The following is a 16,379-nucleotide window of genomic DNA, read 5'->3' on the forward strand; positions in this document are numbered from 1 at the left end:
AAAAAAATGACAGTAGCCAACTTTAGAACTATAAGACCACGACAAATTTGACCAGAAGCTTACATAACAGATTTATTCCGTAAACGTTTTGGGAGATGTCATACGCCCAAGATTTGTCAAAGCAAACTAATGGAAATACCAGTGCTAACGAACTGAAGGTTGGCGGCCGTAAGTCTAAGCCTTTTTGAACACAGAAGAGCACTGAAATATCTCAAGCGTACAAACCGCTGGTAACATAACATAAAACCTATTCCTTGCAGTTGTGTGGGGCGCATTGGCCCTTATAAGCTAACCTCAATTTAAGAAGAACACGATTTCGACTGGATCATTATATTGTGCTTAATAACGAACAAAATAAAACAAAACCTTTATCAAGTTCATTCACATTTTAAAGCCACTAATACACGTTTGTATAAACGCTACTGATCAAACATAACATCCGAAAAGAAAAAAATACAAAAGTCAACTTGGACGCAATCTCAAAGACCGGTTCTGTATGACACAAACCTATATCATGCAATTCGCAGGATATGGTGGGGCGAAATAATGACGCAAACGACTGCTTCCTGTAATAGTCGGCAACCGTGGTATAAAATTATTGCAAAACTGAAACATTTTAAAATACTGCATTTCATGATTCAACATTTAAGATAATTTATAAACATCTCTTCACACCAGTCGTTCATTGGTGTTTCAGTATTATATAACACAGAGCAATATAAAGATATGGCGGTGTCATTAATCATTATGACTCGGTCTAAATACAAAAAATTTCAATAATATGACGTAAAAATACAAGATCAAAATTTATTACCATACTGTGTATGAGCTTGTTAAAAAAATCACACTGGACTGTTACTATACTTTTCCTAGGCTGCAATGACAATGACGACAAATAAGAGAAAATTATCACTAAACAAACTGTACATTCATTGAATAAGTCGGTATATCCAAAAAACGATTTGCAGTGTTGGCAAAGCATTTGGAATTTCCTCGTAAAAGTGATTATGTAAGGAACTACGGGCAGTATAGTGTTCATTGACTTTTAAACAGTGTATAAATAATTAACGAGCGGCTTACTTTACTATAAATATACATCCGGTACTAATACGCAAGCCAGAGAATCCAGCAGTAAAGGAATCTGAGCAGTTCTATATCTGCTATAGATAATCACAGAAAAAACGGGTCCTAATGGCGCAAACAACATTCCAAGAACCTCCATGCACGTACAAATATACACCGCACAATGCAGGCAAATACAAGTTTACACTTACACAACGATCATGCAGTCGGAAAGCACAATTGTCAGACTTTGATGATGACGTCACAGCCTAAAGCGAGCCCACAGCAAAATTTAAAACGACATTCCGCAAAAATTACGTCCACTTGAAATCGAGAGATCGACTTTCTAGTCAATGCAATGGGTGAACCCGCGTGTACGATTTGGGGCATACTCAGTCTCCCCTTGGCTCAGTTGCATCTTTAGTGTGTATTAGGGCCGATTTTGATTCGATTTATCCGGACCCGAAGACTGTATCCAAGATTTTTCGCATTAAAACGTCCGAGACTGCGTCGAAAACGAAGCGCACGTTCGTGGTGTCTGTGGCACAAGTGAAGTGGGTGTAGATCTCTTTTGATTCCCCGTACTTGTTTTGCAACTCGAATTGATCCCGGATGTACTCGGACGCAGCCGTGTAATCATTTTCACCTTCATATTCCGGGAAGCAGATCTTGAGAGGTGACTTCTTTATTTTCTCCTCGAACAAATCCTTTTTGTTAAGGAAGAGGATCATGGAGGTTTTCTGGAAGAAGGGGTTGTTGCAAATCGACTCAAATAGCTTCAAGCTCTCCCTCATCCGGTTTGTCTCCTCATCCTCAATAAGGACCTGGTCATAGGCCGACATCCCGACACAAAATATAATCGCTGTTACATCCTGGAAGCAATGGATCCATTTCTTTCGTTCCGATCGCTGACCTCCAACGTCAATAAGAGTGAAGTTGAGATTTTTATAGTCAAAAGAGGTCTCAATGATGCCGGTTGTCTTCACTCGAGTACGGAGGACATCCTGTTCAGATGGAACGTACGATGAAATACAGAGGCGATCCAGGGCATCCATGTAATAAGAGGCAGAGTCGTTAAGTTGGTATTCTCTCGATCTGCTATAGCACTCCTGTATTCCTCCGTCTGCCCAGAGATCCTTGAGGGACTCACCGATGTCGGTCGATAAATCAATATCCTCCATTTGACTTGCAGCTGCCCGGAGTTTTTTTCCATCATCCGCACAGCTGGGATTAGTGAAAGCTATGTTGAGCGATTCCATTGCCTTTAAAATGGCAACCATCGACTGCACAGTGTTGGCATATACAACCGGTTTAAAAGTTCTCCTTTCGTCTTCCGAAAAGCCATCCTGGTGAAGAATCTTCATCTGCTTGGCGATGGTACTTTTACCGGACTCTCCTGCTCCCAAGAGAAGGAGTTTAACTTGTTTTCTTGATGCTTCTCTATCTCTTTTCAGCTGCTTATCGATCTGATCCGACTGATCCTTTGCGCCTTTATCAACTGGCTTACCAGATGCACAACCCATCTTTGACTACTACCAGGACAACAATTGCAAGATGCGAAAAGTCCTTGAGTTGAGAAGAGCGTTTCAAGAAAACCAGTCCAAAAAGATTGCTGGGTTAACCAAGAGCAAAATCTTATACGACTTAAAGTGAAAACAATCTGTTCGGAATAAAAGGTAATGTTATTTCCAGTTTGAAAATTGATTAACCTAATGCTGGCTTAGCGTCGACTTCCTTTTAAAATGAAGGTGACGTACCAGCTAAAGCCGGGGCAAGCTGTACAGCTGTCTAGTGAACACCGCCCTATTTTCACCACATCATAGTCACAAAACATCGATGCAGAAAGGCGCACATGCACACGCGCTGATATGATTATGCATTGTACGTATGCACGTGCCCTCTAGCACACACACGCGAGCGCGCTACTTCCCTCTCTACCACTTCCTGTACTATGCATCACGCGGCTACGTACTCAATAGTTGCTGGCTTGTATCACTGCGCCGTTGATTTATCACGCCTCACTGCTCAACTGTGGACGTTTTTTGTTGTTCCTGCAGCTTTTCAAGTTCTTTCTTCATTCTTATAAAGATTAGTGGCCATACAATGACGTAATTCATCTTGCGTACCGCAGCGTATGAAAAACATCCGCCAAGTAAAAATCCACTTTTCCACTCTCCCCGACCTACTCCGGAATCGTTGTACTTTTATGACAATTTGCCATATGAAAATCGAGACATGATACGAGGGACTACTGCCGCAACACTCCGGCTTAGGATTGTTCGAATAACCTATCATACCGTAACAGCACGAAAACGAAAACTAAACATGCGCTCTCGCCATATTCAGGCCAACATACAAACGGGAAACTGTTAACTGCGAGGGTAACTATACACAGGGCTGCGCATCAAAATAAGGAAGAAAAAGGCTAACCATTACGTAGTGAAGCGTTACAAACCTGCTGGTATTCACGCTCCATACTCTTCCAGCATTCGGACCGTGACTACTCTCCTCACGCATATCCAAGTGGCAACGAGCCGTGCGATCGAGTGATTGCACCGATTTTACGAAGCCGTGTGTGGATGATTTCACCGTAAGTACATATTAGTGACAAGCGGGAACTTTCTTCTAACTGGCTGTTTGTGAACAACTGAACAATAAATGAGCAAAAGCCGACCAAAAAATGACAAACTTAAATGGTTGTAGTTGAACGCGTTACGTGTCGGCTTGCCAGACTACTTTGTAAAACTTAAGAAAGCTTATTGGTTCGATGAGTTAAATTCAAAAAGTAAATACAGCGTTTACGTAACGCCATTATCCAATGTACAAGCACTTTTTAAAGATTGCACTTACTGCTTAGCCTGAAAAAAACATTTACTAAGCTTTATCAACTTTATCATGCGTTATGATACGCTATATGAAACCCCGGCTGAAATACTTACGTCTTATAGTATTTTTTTTATGTTAATCCTATTTGTAATTGCAAACGTACGTTCATCTTACTGCATATATTGTGACATCCAAGTGTGCCAAATGGTGAAAAATGGGCATAAAACAGCATAGACGGTCATGTAAAGTAAACGGTACAGAAAGATAAATGGCACTCCATGCCTTAAAAAACAACGCAAAAAGTAAATCGTCTTTACAATTCACATAAAAAGATGTTATACAACGTTCACCAACTTTTAGTCTGACGAGGAAATTTGTTAAGATTCACGCAGAATTTTACATACATACATACATTTTTGCTGTTGCAATTTCCGAAATTTTTAAGACTATAGCAACTTTTTTGAAATGCCAGACTTTCGCTTGCCAATCATATTCGCTATTTTCACATTTGTATAGTCTACAGGCGTTGTACAGGAACTAAGATTTAGTTCTTTGACCTTCAAAGCTAGTTTCATTCATTACAACACCACTGCCTGTTTTGGCAGTGTTAGATATGAAGATGTTATGAGCGTGTAGTAGACAATACACTTGCTGGCTGTTTAGGCGTTGCCAGTATATGTTGAACAAAAGTGGTTTCGGTTATTTCTGGAAAATCGGGGCATTCGCGTCGATGGTTACTGCATAAAATCCTTCCAAGTAACTAAAACTGTTTAAGAGCTTCCTAGTATTTCGTTACCTTAAAAGTGATGCACACCGCACAGTAGAAGAACTTAGTCAAAACGCCACTAAATCAATTGACTCATGCAGCAAGAATATAATCTATGCACACACAAGCTGCTTACACATGCACATCTAAGTAAATAGTGACGTCTTTAATCGGCGGTTCCTTCTAATCAGCTCAGAGAAACGAGCTTGTCGACTCTAGTCTAAAGTAACAAAACAGAAGACTGTGGTTTTACTTGTTTCCGTCAAATGTTCATCACAAGTCGAGCTTTATGGGAGCGGAAATGACGTCATATTTTGAGTGACGCGAGGCACGTTATAAATAACTTGCCCACGTGACAAAGAGATGGACGTCTGATGAATCTCCGAATAGATTTTACCCCTACTTCCTCATGTAACATGGAATATGCATAAGGAAGTTTCCCAGCTACAGCAACGTGACCACATTATAGGCTGAGCAAAACAACTGTCCGCGTGAGCTGGGGTTTATACGAAGGCTTGAAACTGTTTTGAGACTTGCGTAAAAATTGTTCAAAAATAACCTCGTGGTATTTAATTTTCCAGGTAGTACGAACGCGCTTGCGTAAATACCACTTGACAAATCTCACGACTCTATCGACCACAACCTCTTATTTTCATAAGACTGAATTCTTGCACTCAAATCGAACTTTTCGCGAAATGACTGATGTGATTTAAGGAGATTGTATTGTTACAGAGCGCCAAGAAATTACCATTTGCACTCACAGAAAAGTCGGCAGCATTCAAGTTTAAGTTGACTTATAAAACCCGCATAAATTTACATACTTTTGTCAGACTTTCGCATCGTAAAATCAATGTTAAATCGAATGATATCAAAAAAAGCAAATGTAAGTTAGTTATTTGAAACAATGACCGTCTTACAAACAAGCTGCAAAATAAGCAGAAACTTTTCACACTTAGCGCATGAAGTAGCCTCGTCTATGTTCGAGTTGTTTAAACGAGTAATGTTTTCCATCGCACCCTTGTTTACAAACTTCCTGTAACCAGCTGCGGTCATTTGATCTGCACTACGATTAATTACTTCACTGCAAGTAAGAACTATAACTTTGCTTTTATAAATGAATCATTGCTCTAGGAAACGGTTCCATTTTTTAGCGCTACGCGGCACCAACCTAAATCCATCGCTTACTGGTCTCTTATAACCGATAGAAAATCCGATAAATAGCATAGTAGAACGTGGCATGCACCTGCAAATTATCTACTACAGATGGGAACGTATGGAAGTGGAAATAGAAAGAAACAAGGCTTGCTGCTCCAACTCTTTATCAAACATTCCCACGGATCAATAAAATACCAGTTTCGCCTCCTCGTGTGAATTCTGTTACGTCCTCATTTAGCTGCTGCTTTGTAACGCAACCTGTTCTACTTCAGGTCAGCCTTGTGTCTAAGTATAGCCTACTGCTTCTTGCTCAAAACAAGTTAATTTGGTTTACAGGCAGCAATTGACGCAGATATAAAACCAACACAACTTTATGTACGTCCAGAAATATGCGGAAACAGCAAAACAAGCCTAATGTGTGATGTGAAGACGCTACCTATCCACAGATATACCAAACCGGTCTATATATACCTCGCCATAAATTTTTAGTTCCTTTATGATGTACAAGAAGTTCGCGCCACAAGGTTTTAAAGTAATAATAAATTTACGTATTTTTACGAGCAAAGCAATAAAAACAACATTATAAGCAGAGAACAATCCTGCAATGAAATTTACATCCCAAGGCTATAGTAAGTCTAAAGCAATAGTAGATCCAGTGTTTTTATGAGCAAGGCACCGACAAAAGCATTTTACACGGAAAACAAATTCTGCGAAAGTAAGCGCGAGGGTAAAAAAATACAAGAGGACGAAATGACCTTTGTGGAATCACGTCACACACTGCGATTACCTTCACATATTACAGAGAATAAAACAACTGGAAACACGCTAAAACACTTAGCAGATTGCTGGTGTTAAATTATTAATAGCAGTGGCAGACTGAGGCGCTAGCAGTAATAAACAACTACAAAACGCATCTTATACTAATACTCATCTTTTTACTAATCAACGTATGATCTGTACCAAATCCATCGAAGGGCGCAGACAAAACACAATGAGATATTCAATTGCATCCAAGTCTAAATCTTACGTTCACTTTTTGTGCACAGTAAACTGAGTTAAAGATACTGTATACCCAAGAATGACTCTGAAATGGTAATCGATAATAATCTTTCCACCGTTTTGAGCGTTGGCTAATTGGAAGAGATTGCACATCAGAGAAAATAGCACATAACTCGATACATAAACTTCCAATGCAGAACTTATAAGTTATAACGACAAAGTCGTAAATCACTTCAACCTGTTTAACGGCAACGCCAAGCACCGGTGCGAAAAGGCATTTGAGGAAAACACCACTCTGCAGTGAAGCAATACCGCTGTACATCAAACAACTACAACAAAAGTACTAAGCTGTCAACGCGCGTGCCGAGATCGATTTTATTATTTAAACGTTCTATGATATTAACAGCAAACACACCTGCTCTGTACCGTGGTTGATCGCTTAGATGTAGCGGGGGTATCAATGCTACGCAAAAAAAAAGTGAAACGTTATGAATTATTCAAATAGGACAGACAAAGTAGAAAAGGCCGGAATGCAAAGGCGAATTTAATTCTTGATAAAACGAGTTTCGCCAACTGCGAAGAAAGGTACTGGCGATTTCGATCCATGATCACTGATCCAACTACACGGTAAATTCGGCCTTATACGTTGCTTCAGTATACTGTCAACAAACTCAATGAGATGTTGCATTTGCCTAGATAGTGTGCATTTTATTTAAAATGTAAGCTCAGGCCGAAATTGTAAAAAAGTATGTGAAATTATTGCTGAAATCGATCGCATGATAACGGTGAATACACGATCAAACGGAATCGTTTGGGATGATCCACTGTCTACATAAACGCATATTGTGAATCTCTGATCAATGGTTCATATCCGACGTAGTCGAAATCACAAAGAGATATAACATCGATTCGAAAATATGGTCTGGTCTGCAATGGAAAACAACCAGAAAAAATCACTAAACTGACCATCAGTTACATCGTTTTAACAAAGGTGTGTGTCACGGTTAAATCTTACAACTCGCTCAATCCTTTCATTTAACATCAATCCAGCAATAGTTAAACTGCTTGTCCGGGCGCCCCTCAAAACGGTATTCAGAGTGTAATAGGCGTTACATAGCATGTTTCACACACTTTGTTCCACACAATTAGCTGTCTTAAAAACTATTTTCCTTAAACTCAGAAAACATAATTTCGACAAACTCTTTCCAACAACCATAGCTATTCATATACAGTAGTGTTGTTATTCCCGTTAAATGAAGATGGGTGATTCCATTTCAATGATGATAGTCCGCAACTGAAAACAGAAGTCACGAATGGTTTAACGAGAACAAATGATCATAACATTAGCTAAATTTTCCTGCCATATACCAGACAGTACTCTGTAACTTGTCTTCCTGTAGCCCTACCAAATCGACCTGGGGTCATCCCTATTCTTCTACAGCCACCATATATGGCCAGAAACGTTTTAATGCCACGCTAAAATTGATTTTAAAATGGCAAACTTTAAAATTTCTACAGACTGTTTGAGCTGGGGTATTGATAGACTGAATTTAAAAGCAAGCACTGGCGACTCCAATTGTCATAGCAGAGCAAAAATACACACCAATTGCTCCTCTATGACTTACCTTCCGTTGGTGCAAATTCTGCCACGAATTCCAGTTCAAATATCCGAAGATTGTTGACACTGCCTTCATTAAGCCTACAGGGCATGGACTGCAGATGACATTTACTGCCATCATAAAATTTTATAGAATAGCAATGGAGAAAGAGTAGTTGAATTACGGTTCGTCTAAAACCGGTGAAACGCTCTGTCTCTTAAACTCAGATCAACCTGGAACGGTTACTACATGCTTGATATGGTTATCACAAGTCAGCATTTAAGCAGACCACTGTTTTGTCAAATTAAACAAGCCATGGAAGGAAAAGTGAACCTTAGCTCAACCTCTAGTTAAACGTTGAACCATTGAGCAAATAATTAGTAGTTTGTGCAAGGCGATAGTTAAATCACGAATTACGAAATTACGGTCATTTTTCACGGCAACAAAACCGGTATTTACATGACAAAAATAGGTTGTGGGTAATGTTGTAGTTTATGGAATTATCATGTTGTACGGCCACTTTCCGTCTTTTAACAGTAAATTACACGCTTCAAAATGGGTAAAATTAGCAACGGAAGAAAGTTTCGGATCCAGTAATTAGTTGTATTTCGTGTAACAACGGTTAATTAATCTAAGATAAATTTTCTAATAACTATAGCCCAGTAAAATTTCGTCGAAATGGTACGGGTGTGTAGTGGTGAACTGTAGTGCTGAGATTAAAGAAGTTCTCCGACAACAGTTACGAGGGAATCCCCTGACCAAAAACATCTAATTGGAAACTGTTGAAAGAAGTAAGTTTTCACGGTGTACTACACTAGCAACATGGAAAAGGGCGTAAGCCGTAAGCCTGTCCACTGCTACTCAGACGTCGACCAAGCACTGTAAACAAACAAAAAACTGCACGCCCGTTAATATAAACATAGTCGTAAACGACAAAACGTAAACAACGCATTCGTTAAATTAGGAAGGCTGACGGCTTGTTTTCCTAAAACTGCGATATAACTGATCGCTGCACTTGTTCACCTTAACTGAATTCGAACTAACGTCAATCTATTACACAAATACATAACGTGAGCTGCTGCTTCGAAACACAAACCATAGCTAAACACAAGATAACTAACTGTAAGATTCAATACAGTGAAAAGGCTGTAGTCAAACTGGCTAGATTACTCAGCTATCCACGAGTACTGTATAGTATACCATAAGTGTATACCATAAAATTTTATCGCTTGATTGGCCATGACGACAAGACGATCTACAAGTGTTCCTCCCTAGACAAATAGCTGAAAAGAAGCGAATTGGTAAAACAGGCGCCTTTGTTTGAGTTTTGAGTCCGTAAATCCATATTCAGTCAGTGAGTCATTTTTAGAAACAGTAAAAAACAACAAATAATCAATTAAACTCCAGCTATTTTAGTGATAAAACATGATTTCGAAATATTGCCTTTACTATTATTAACTTTACAAATTTAGTGTATCTATGAGACCGAATGGAGATTTCAACCAAATAAATACACAAAGACGGTTATAACAAGCATACCAATATAAACCTTACTATCTCCATAAAGCAGCTTATACATGATCTACATCAATCCTGTCAATAAAATGAATCTAACTAACACGTATGACATCGGTCAAGAAAAGCAACCGACCGAGTCGGAATTGATCTTAAACAGAACTAAGTGACAAGAACGCAAGTTGATTCTTTTGCCAAGGGCATCACCCAAGGGATCATGTTGCCTTCCGTTTCGACTTCTCATCTCTCTGTAGTTATCTACATCAATATTCACAGCACCGGTTGTGGCAACACTAAACAAGCATTTCTCCCCTCTCTGTGCCCAAGTGGCAAGCAATACGTCAAGAATACGACATTTCTAACGGGTACGCCGTCTAATTAAATTAATGGCTTTGTTGAACTTAATCAAAGATGTCAGCAAATTGACAACAAGGATTAGCCGCGCCATTAAGGATATATGAATTAGTTGGAACCAGAATGTTCGAGACCAAACAGGTTTATCGTGAGATTTGTATGTCTATTTGCTATCTTACATGGAAGTAAATTAATTCGTGGAGCTATTAAAAGTGCTCATTGTTTCTGTTTCATTCATTCATTCATTGAGCGTTTTCTTCAGAGCTGAGTTCACGAAAATAGGGAAACCTAGATCTCCCGAATTGTCCTGTACATCAATGTCAAGGACTGGGTTTATTTTTCTATGATTAATACGATATTCCCCTACCAAAGCAAATCGCATCTGATAGTGATAACTGGCGTACTTTTAATTATGAAAGAATCTTACGCTACAAAAAATATTTATAGAATGGAGATGACGTATAGCTAGGATAGGGAGCTTAAATTTCGACAATCTGGCGGAAACGCATTATGAAAAAGCGATATTTTGTTTATGCTGGCACCAAATAAGCCGAAGAACCAGTGAGGTGGCCTTGGGTTGGCCGAACGTTTTCTACTTCTGTAGAAGAATCGCGCAGTTAGCTTTAGAAATTATGACTTCGAAGAAATGTTTTTGTAAGATGGTGCAGTTAAGAAGTTGTACACGCACATTTTGGTTGTTGTTTTTGCGGTGTGGTATAAAATCACCCTGTTTTCCGAAGTTATCTTAACTTTAACCATAAGCAACTAAAGATTTGACGATGGTACGTTAGCAATGCATTAGTGTTAGCATTGACTATAGATACGTTGTTAACTTACACAACGTTGATCAATTGTGACGATCCTAGGCAAAATAATTGACTCTGCTCAAGTCATCTTGAGCCATATTGAATTTGTAGTTTAAACAGACTGTTCATGCACCGACTATTCAGGCTTGTTATCGTTAAATTGCAGCCCTGGAATTTTTTTGCAGAAACTAAAGATGCGTAAACACAAAGGCGTATTTTATACGCTTGCAAACGGCTAAAAATAACAAACTCTGACACACAACATGGTATGACCACGAAAGAAGGTTGTTGTGTTTAGCCAAGCATTTATACACCTGGTAGTGGCTTTTTACACAACCACCAAATATGATAAGGAATCAGAATATTTATGTTCATGTTAACGGAAAACAAAAGTTATCAGTTACGAATGCCAATAACATAGCGCATGCAGAGGGCAGTAATAGTATGCAGGAATATAGATAGCTTAATACAGAATGTAACCCTCGCCGAATCTTCCTGGAACTTCTCGCATTTACCCTAAACAAGTCGAAAGTTCTCAATAAAATTGTCCACAATTAAAACACAAACAATACAAATTAAAATCATCATCATAAAAGCCAGTGCATGAAAAATGTTCCAGCATGTGGTAGAACACAGAGCAGCATTCAAACAAGCTAAAGCCATATCAAAACTTTAAAACAAGTAAAATTATGGCGCAAACAAAACCATCTAAACAGAGTTGGCCTAAGGTCATAAACGCATCTCCCTATATCCCGATACGCAGCTAGTCGGTGCCATGGGCAATGTAACGGTTAGAAGATCTCCTACTGTATATCAATTGCCTAATTATTCATTACAAATAGTATTATACTGGTCATTTGAACTTATGGCAATGATGGTATTATTATGCCAATGATAAAAAAAAACGCAAAACCCAATAAGGTAATTTATCACTCTAAATAACAGTTTCTTCTGGATTCGAAAACAATGAAAAACACTACGTTACAAATTACAATATCTCAAATCACACTAATGCACGAATGCTAATAACATTCTAAATTTTACTACACAAGACTACGCTTTCTGGATGTCAAACTTTCCAGCAAAAAAATCTTAAATAAACCTCCAGCCTTGCGAAATATCTTAGCCTGAGCTTCAAAATTAAAATTCACCCTTGCAAACATGCCTACAGTGTTCCTACATTCACTGAAATTAGTTGCCATATTGCGACAAATTAACCTTATTAACAAGCTTCACAACGAGACAAATTGCCTAACCTCAAAATAAAACGAAGCCAACTGAATAAAGCTCCGACGTGTTTGGCGCCAACCGAAACACTTTTTGTATTCTGAAGAAAGAAAATCTTCCTAAAGAATATTTGCAAATGCGAAAAACTTACAATGTCAGACAAATTAAACTACTTGACAAAACTGAGTGGTTGTTACATTTACATTTCCGAAGTGTGTTGCGCTACTGGTTAAGTATGAAGCACATAAGCAGGCGTTTTCTTTAAAATTCATCAAAATGGACCCAAATATTTTAAAGATGACACCTTAAGAAATGCATATTGCAATAAACAACTAATGCAAACTTTGTCATTAATCATGTCAATTATAAGGACGCTTGTTGGAACTAGTGAATTGAAAACCACTTTGTGATACGAAGATAAATGGAACTGCCATCTTGAAATTCTACTTTTTGATCATTTGCAAATGTGCCGAGTTGTTGCTATAAAGTTTAGTGCCATATTTAACTGGGATGAGCATGAATAGAAATGCATTGAAGCTTATTACGGCTTATCGAACAACTACTTGGTCACAACGATGAAGAGACCCTTAGAATGGTGAAGTTGCAAACCTTGAATAACAGAAAATGATTTAAGAAAATGTGCAATCATGCAGAATAATGAACAAACAGAACAAAATATAAAAACCGTTTTTGCTGTAACAAACAATAATTTTGTATATTTTGCACTTTTCAGCGCGAAGTAGCAAAACGTCGTTCGCTATTTCTCACATCACAGTCAAAGATCGGACAATGCAATGTGTGCGCGCCGACGATAAAAATACACCATCAGTTGTGTAATAAATGGAATAAAGAATGATAGAATATCACATCAAATTAAACGCGACCGTTCTCACGGCTATCAAGCCCCAGTGTTTAAACATCAAACCGAGCAATATTATTTTCAATGACGCTCAGCAGGCGCCAATGAAACACTTCAATTGTTGCATGATAAATCAACTTCCGGCTGTAATAATGCCCTTGCTTGAAACTACTGGTAGTGCAAGTCAAACTGCTGGTAGTTGCAAGTCAAACTGCTGCGTGACGTGTTAAGCACATCGCATTTACGCTTAATACAGCAGTTGAACGAAACTAGGCTGTACGATTAAAGAATTAACAATGATGTTTTAAACTTGATTCTGGTACTGGACACAAACCAAAAGTATTTAAGGCTGAAATGTATAAAGCAGGGGTGCCCTGTACTTCGATTGCGGTCGATTAATCGATCACAAAGCGTATTCAAGTCGATCGCACATCAAGTTATTTGGATATTTACTCATAATCGAGTTTTTATTTTTGTTTTAAACAGGGAAGCCGTTCTCTTGTTTTTTGAAGCATTTCAAGTCAAAGTAGTTGTACGATTTATATGCAAAAGCAACCAAGTATGTAGAACCGTACATATAATTAGCATTTGGTTAACTTTTTACATTCTTAGTCGATCATTTTGGTGTGCTTTTGCAAAAGTAACTCGCAACTTTAAAAGTTTGGGTACCACCGGTTTAGATCTATCTTTATCCCGGGGTTTGTATGACGGAGCATTCGTGTTGATCAGGTCAGGGAAAAAATCGCCACGACAGTTGACGTCTCAGACAACGCCACTTATGGACCACAGGTGACAGGCAATTTTAGAAAATTATGTGAGGCGATGAGACATCACCGCCATCATCATCAGTCGAAGAATAGAGTAATAACAACACCTCTCCCCAAGTTTTCTGTTCAGTATTATTTCTTAAAACAGTGCTGGCATTCATCTCTGTCAAATTCTTTGTATATTGTAGCTTATGTGTTTGTACGTGGAATCGTGGACGTGCTGTATGCCTTTCTAGGTACATTTGTTCTATGTTTTGCTTGGTAAACAGCGATGAGATAGGTAAAACTATATGCCCATTTCACTTACAAAGTGAAACTTAGCCATTCGTTATTAATGCATGATGTTTTCCGGGGTAAAGTAACACCTATGTCGCAAACTAGACTTTCTAGTTTAATTAACTTGTTTGTATAGAGATCACGTGGCGTCAAATTTCAATTCAATACGAACATCACACGTTTGTACGTGGCAATGCAGTTACTAGCATAATGATATCAATCGCTCTAACTATGAAAACGTTATAGCGTTGATAATACTGCAATGCGATTCAATATGCCGTTCTTACTTTTTCCATTGTGTACTGTAACCACATTAATGAAAGGTTATCCGCACATATATAAGGCAATGTAAAGGAACACAATTTCTATACTATTAAGCAGGGCCGTGAAGAGCACAATGTGGGCCCGGTCCAGAAAGCAAATTTGGGCAATTGCAAAAATTAGGCAAGCTCGTAATTTCCCTTAATTCATAAACGACTAGTTGCCACCACTGTCAATTTGCATTTTATGCAGATTTTAATCACAACGCATTTGTTCCAGTACGAGTAAAAATCAAACAAAAAAATCGAAACATGATGATCACTGATCCTGTATCTCCCCACTAAGGACCTTTGTTTATATGTTAATAACTTACTGTAAATGTTTCACAAAAAATTGTCTTAAGAAGGTTTTAATAACATTTGACGTTAATAACGTGGTGTAAATAAAAATTTTGATTAAATAAGAGTGTTAGTTTTTACTTTCATTTGCATTGACTTCACATGTATGGAAGATTATACAGATTATTTAGCCAAACTTTAACCCCTCAAGCTTGAGTTTTTTACGCACTGCAAAATGAGTTTGTGTGTAAACCAGAACAAAAGTTAAAGCATCACATATCTTACCCACATGGGCACATACAGATGATTAGGTACGGTGCTGTTGGAAAATAATCGATAAAGATACAAAAAACTACATGCTTCCTTTATGGAGGCGTGATAGTTAATGCGATCTGCAAATAATTATAATAGACCCCTAAAAATGTTGCAGGGCCGGGCCAATTGGCGCGCTTTACCCCTTCCCCCCCGTACACTGGCCTCCTATAAAACCAACTAACCTGACCGATCTTTCTTGCGCTGTATGCGTTCTCCGGTCTGAAGGAACCTTGTTGCTATGGCAACATCCGCCGTTTTTGGGGGAAGAGGAGTTGCATCATGGGATGAAGACGTGGGCGAATAGGAGCGTAAAACCCCGGACACGTTCGCGGACGCTTTAGGGCCGAGCCTGACCAAAGCCTGGAGCTTGACTGGGAAAGGAAACGGCGGGAAACGAGGGTTTTGTGATCGAGCAGCTTTCTTCCAATGATGAGCTGGAGGATTAAATAGTTTTCAACAATAAACAATGTCGATGCTCGGTAGTGATGGATTATATACATTTGAAAGTAATTTGTGTTCACCGTTGTATTCAGTATAGTTACGGTGTTATGTAGACCACCTCTTGTGCCGTGGTGTTAATTGTGCAAGATATTCTCTTATCACTACTTACATTGACTTGAAAGTACGCCATAGGAGGTGTGAGTAGGACTGTTTGTGAAACGAGATGAGGCCGAGTGAAGGTCGGCGAAATGAACGTCGTTCAAGCCAGCACTCGTATGGAAGGTGCTCGCACGGTTAACCAACCTGAATAAAGTGGTTCTGTTTGTTAAGTCCCTAGAGCTGGGGTCTTGTGTATCACAGCCTACACGATATGGCAGTCGGAGTACTTATATTGGTGAATGAAAAAATTTTGAAACTCAGATATTTGTTAGCACTCTAAAACCACGGGTCATTGCAACTTCCTTATAATAGTTTCTAAATCATGAGCAGGATTATTTTGCCATTACCGGTTGGAGGTGTGAGTGCGAACGTTGGGTTGTCCACCGTATGGTGCAATGGGAAAGATATGGCAAGTTCCGCGGAGAGTGCTGGCAGTTAACCAGCGGCTATCCCAGCTGAAACGCAGCTCTTGAACCTAATGCGTTAAAAATATCTGCTTAGATGTCAATGTCCAACAACACTGTATACAGCAATATTCTGTCGCTTTACTTCGTCATTATATACAAAGGATTAGTCATTGCAAAATGCCGTCACTTCTGATTAAACACAAACACAAGCCAACACAATGACTACACTCTGCAGAGCTAAACGTATT

General features: G+C 38.8%; 1 protein-coding gene and 1 pseudogene across 2 annotated transcripts in view; both read right to left on the reverse strand.

Moving 5' to 3' along the window:
• Positions 1 to 16,379, reverse strand: part of LOC143446203 (BCAS3 microtubule associated cell migration factor-like) — a 29,005-nt gene that overhangs the window by 4,286 nt on the left and 8,340 nt on the right. For both annotated transcript variants that reach the window (XM_076945737.1, XM_076945736.1), the window contains 3 exons: positions 16,072 to 16,199; positions 15,735 to 15,868; positions 15,307 to 15,558 (listed from right to left, as the gene is read on the reverse strand). In XM_076945737.1, coding sequence (XP_076801852.1) covers positions 15,307 to 15,558; positions 15,735 to 15,868; positions 16,072 to 16,199 — 514 coding nt within the window. The remainder of the gene's footprint in view (positions 1 to 15,306; positions 15,559 to 15,734; positions 15,869 to 16,071; positions 16,200 to 16,379) is intronic.
• Positions 315 to 10,209, reverse strand: LOC143446204 (guanine nucleotide-binding protein G(i) subunit alpha pseudogene; annotated as a pseudogene).

The sequence above is a fragment of the Clavelina lepadiformis genome, chromosome 2 (assembly GCF_947623445.1).
Source record: "Clavelina lepadiformis chromosome 2, kaClaLepa1.1, whole genome shotgun sequence".
Classification (NCBI taxonomy): Eukaryota; Metazoa; Chordata; class Ascidiacea; order Aplousobranchia; family Clavelinidae; genus Clavelina; species Clavelina lepadiformis.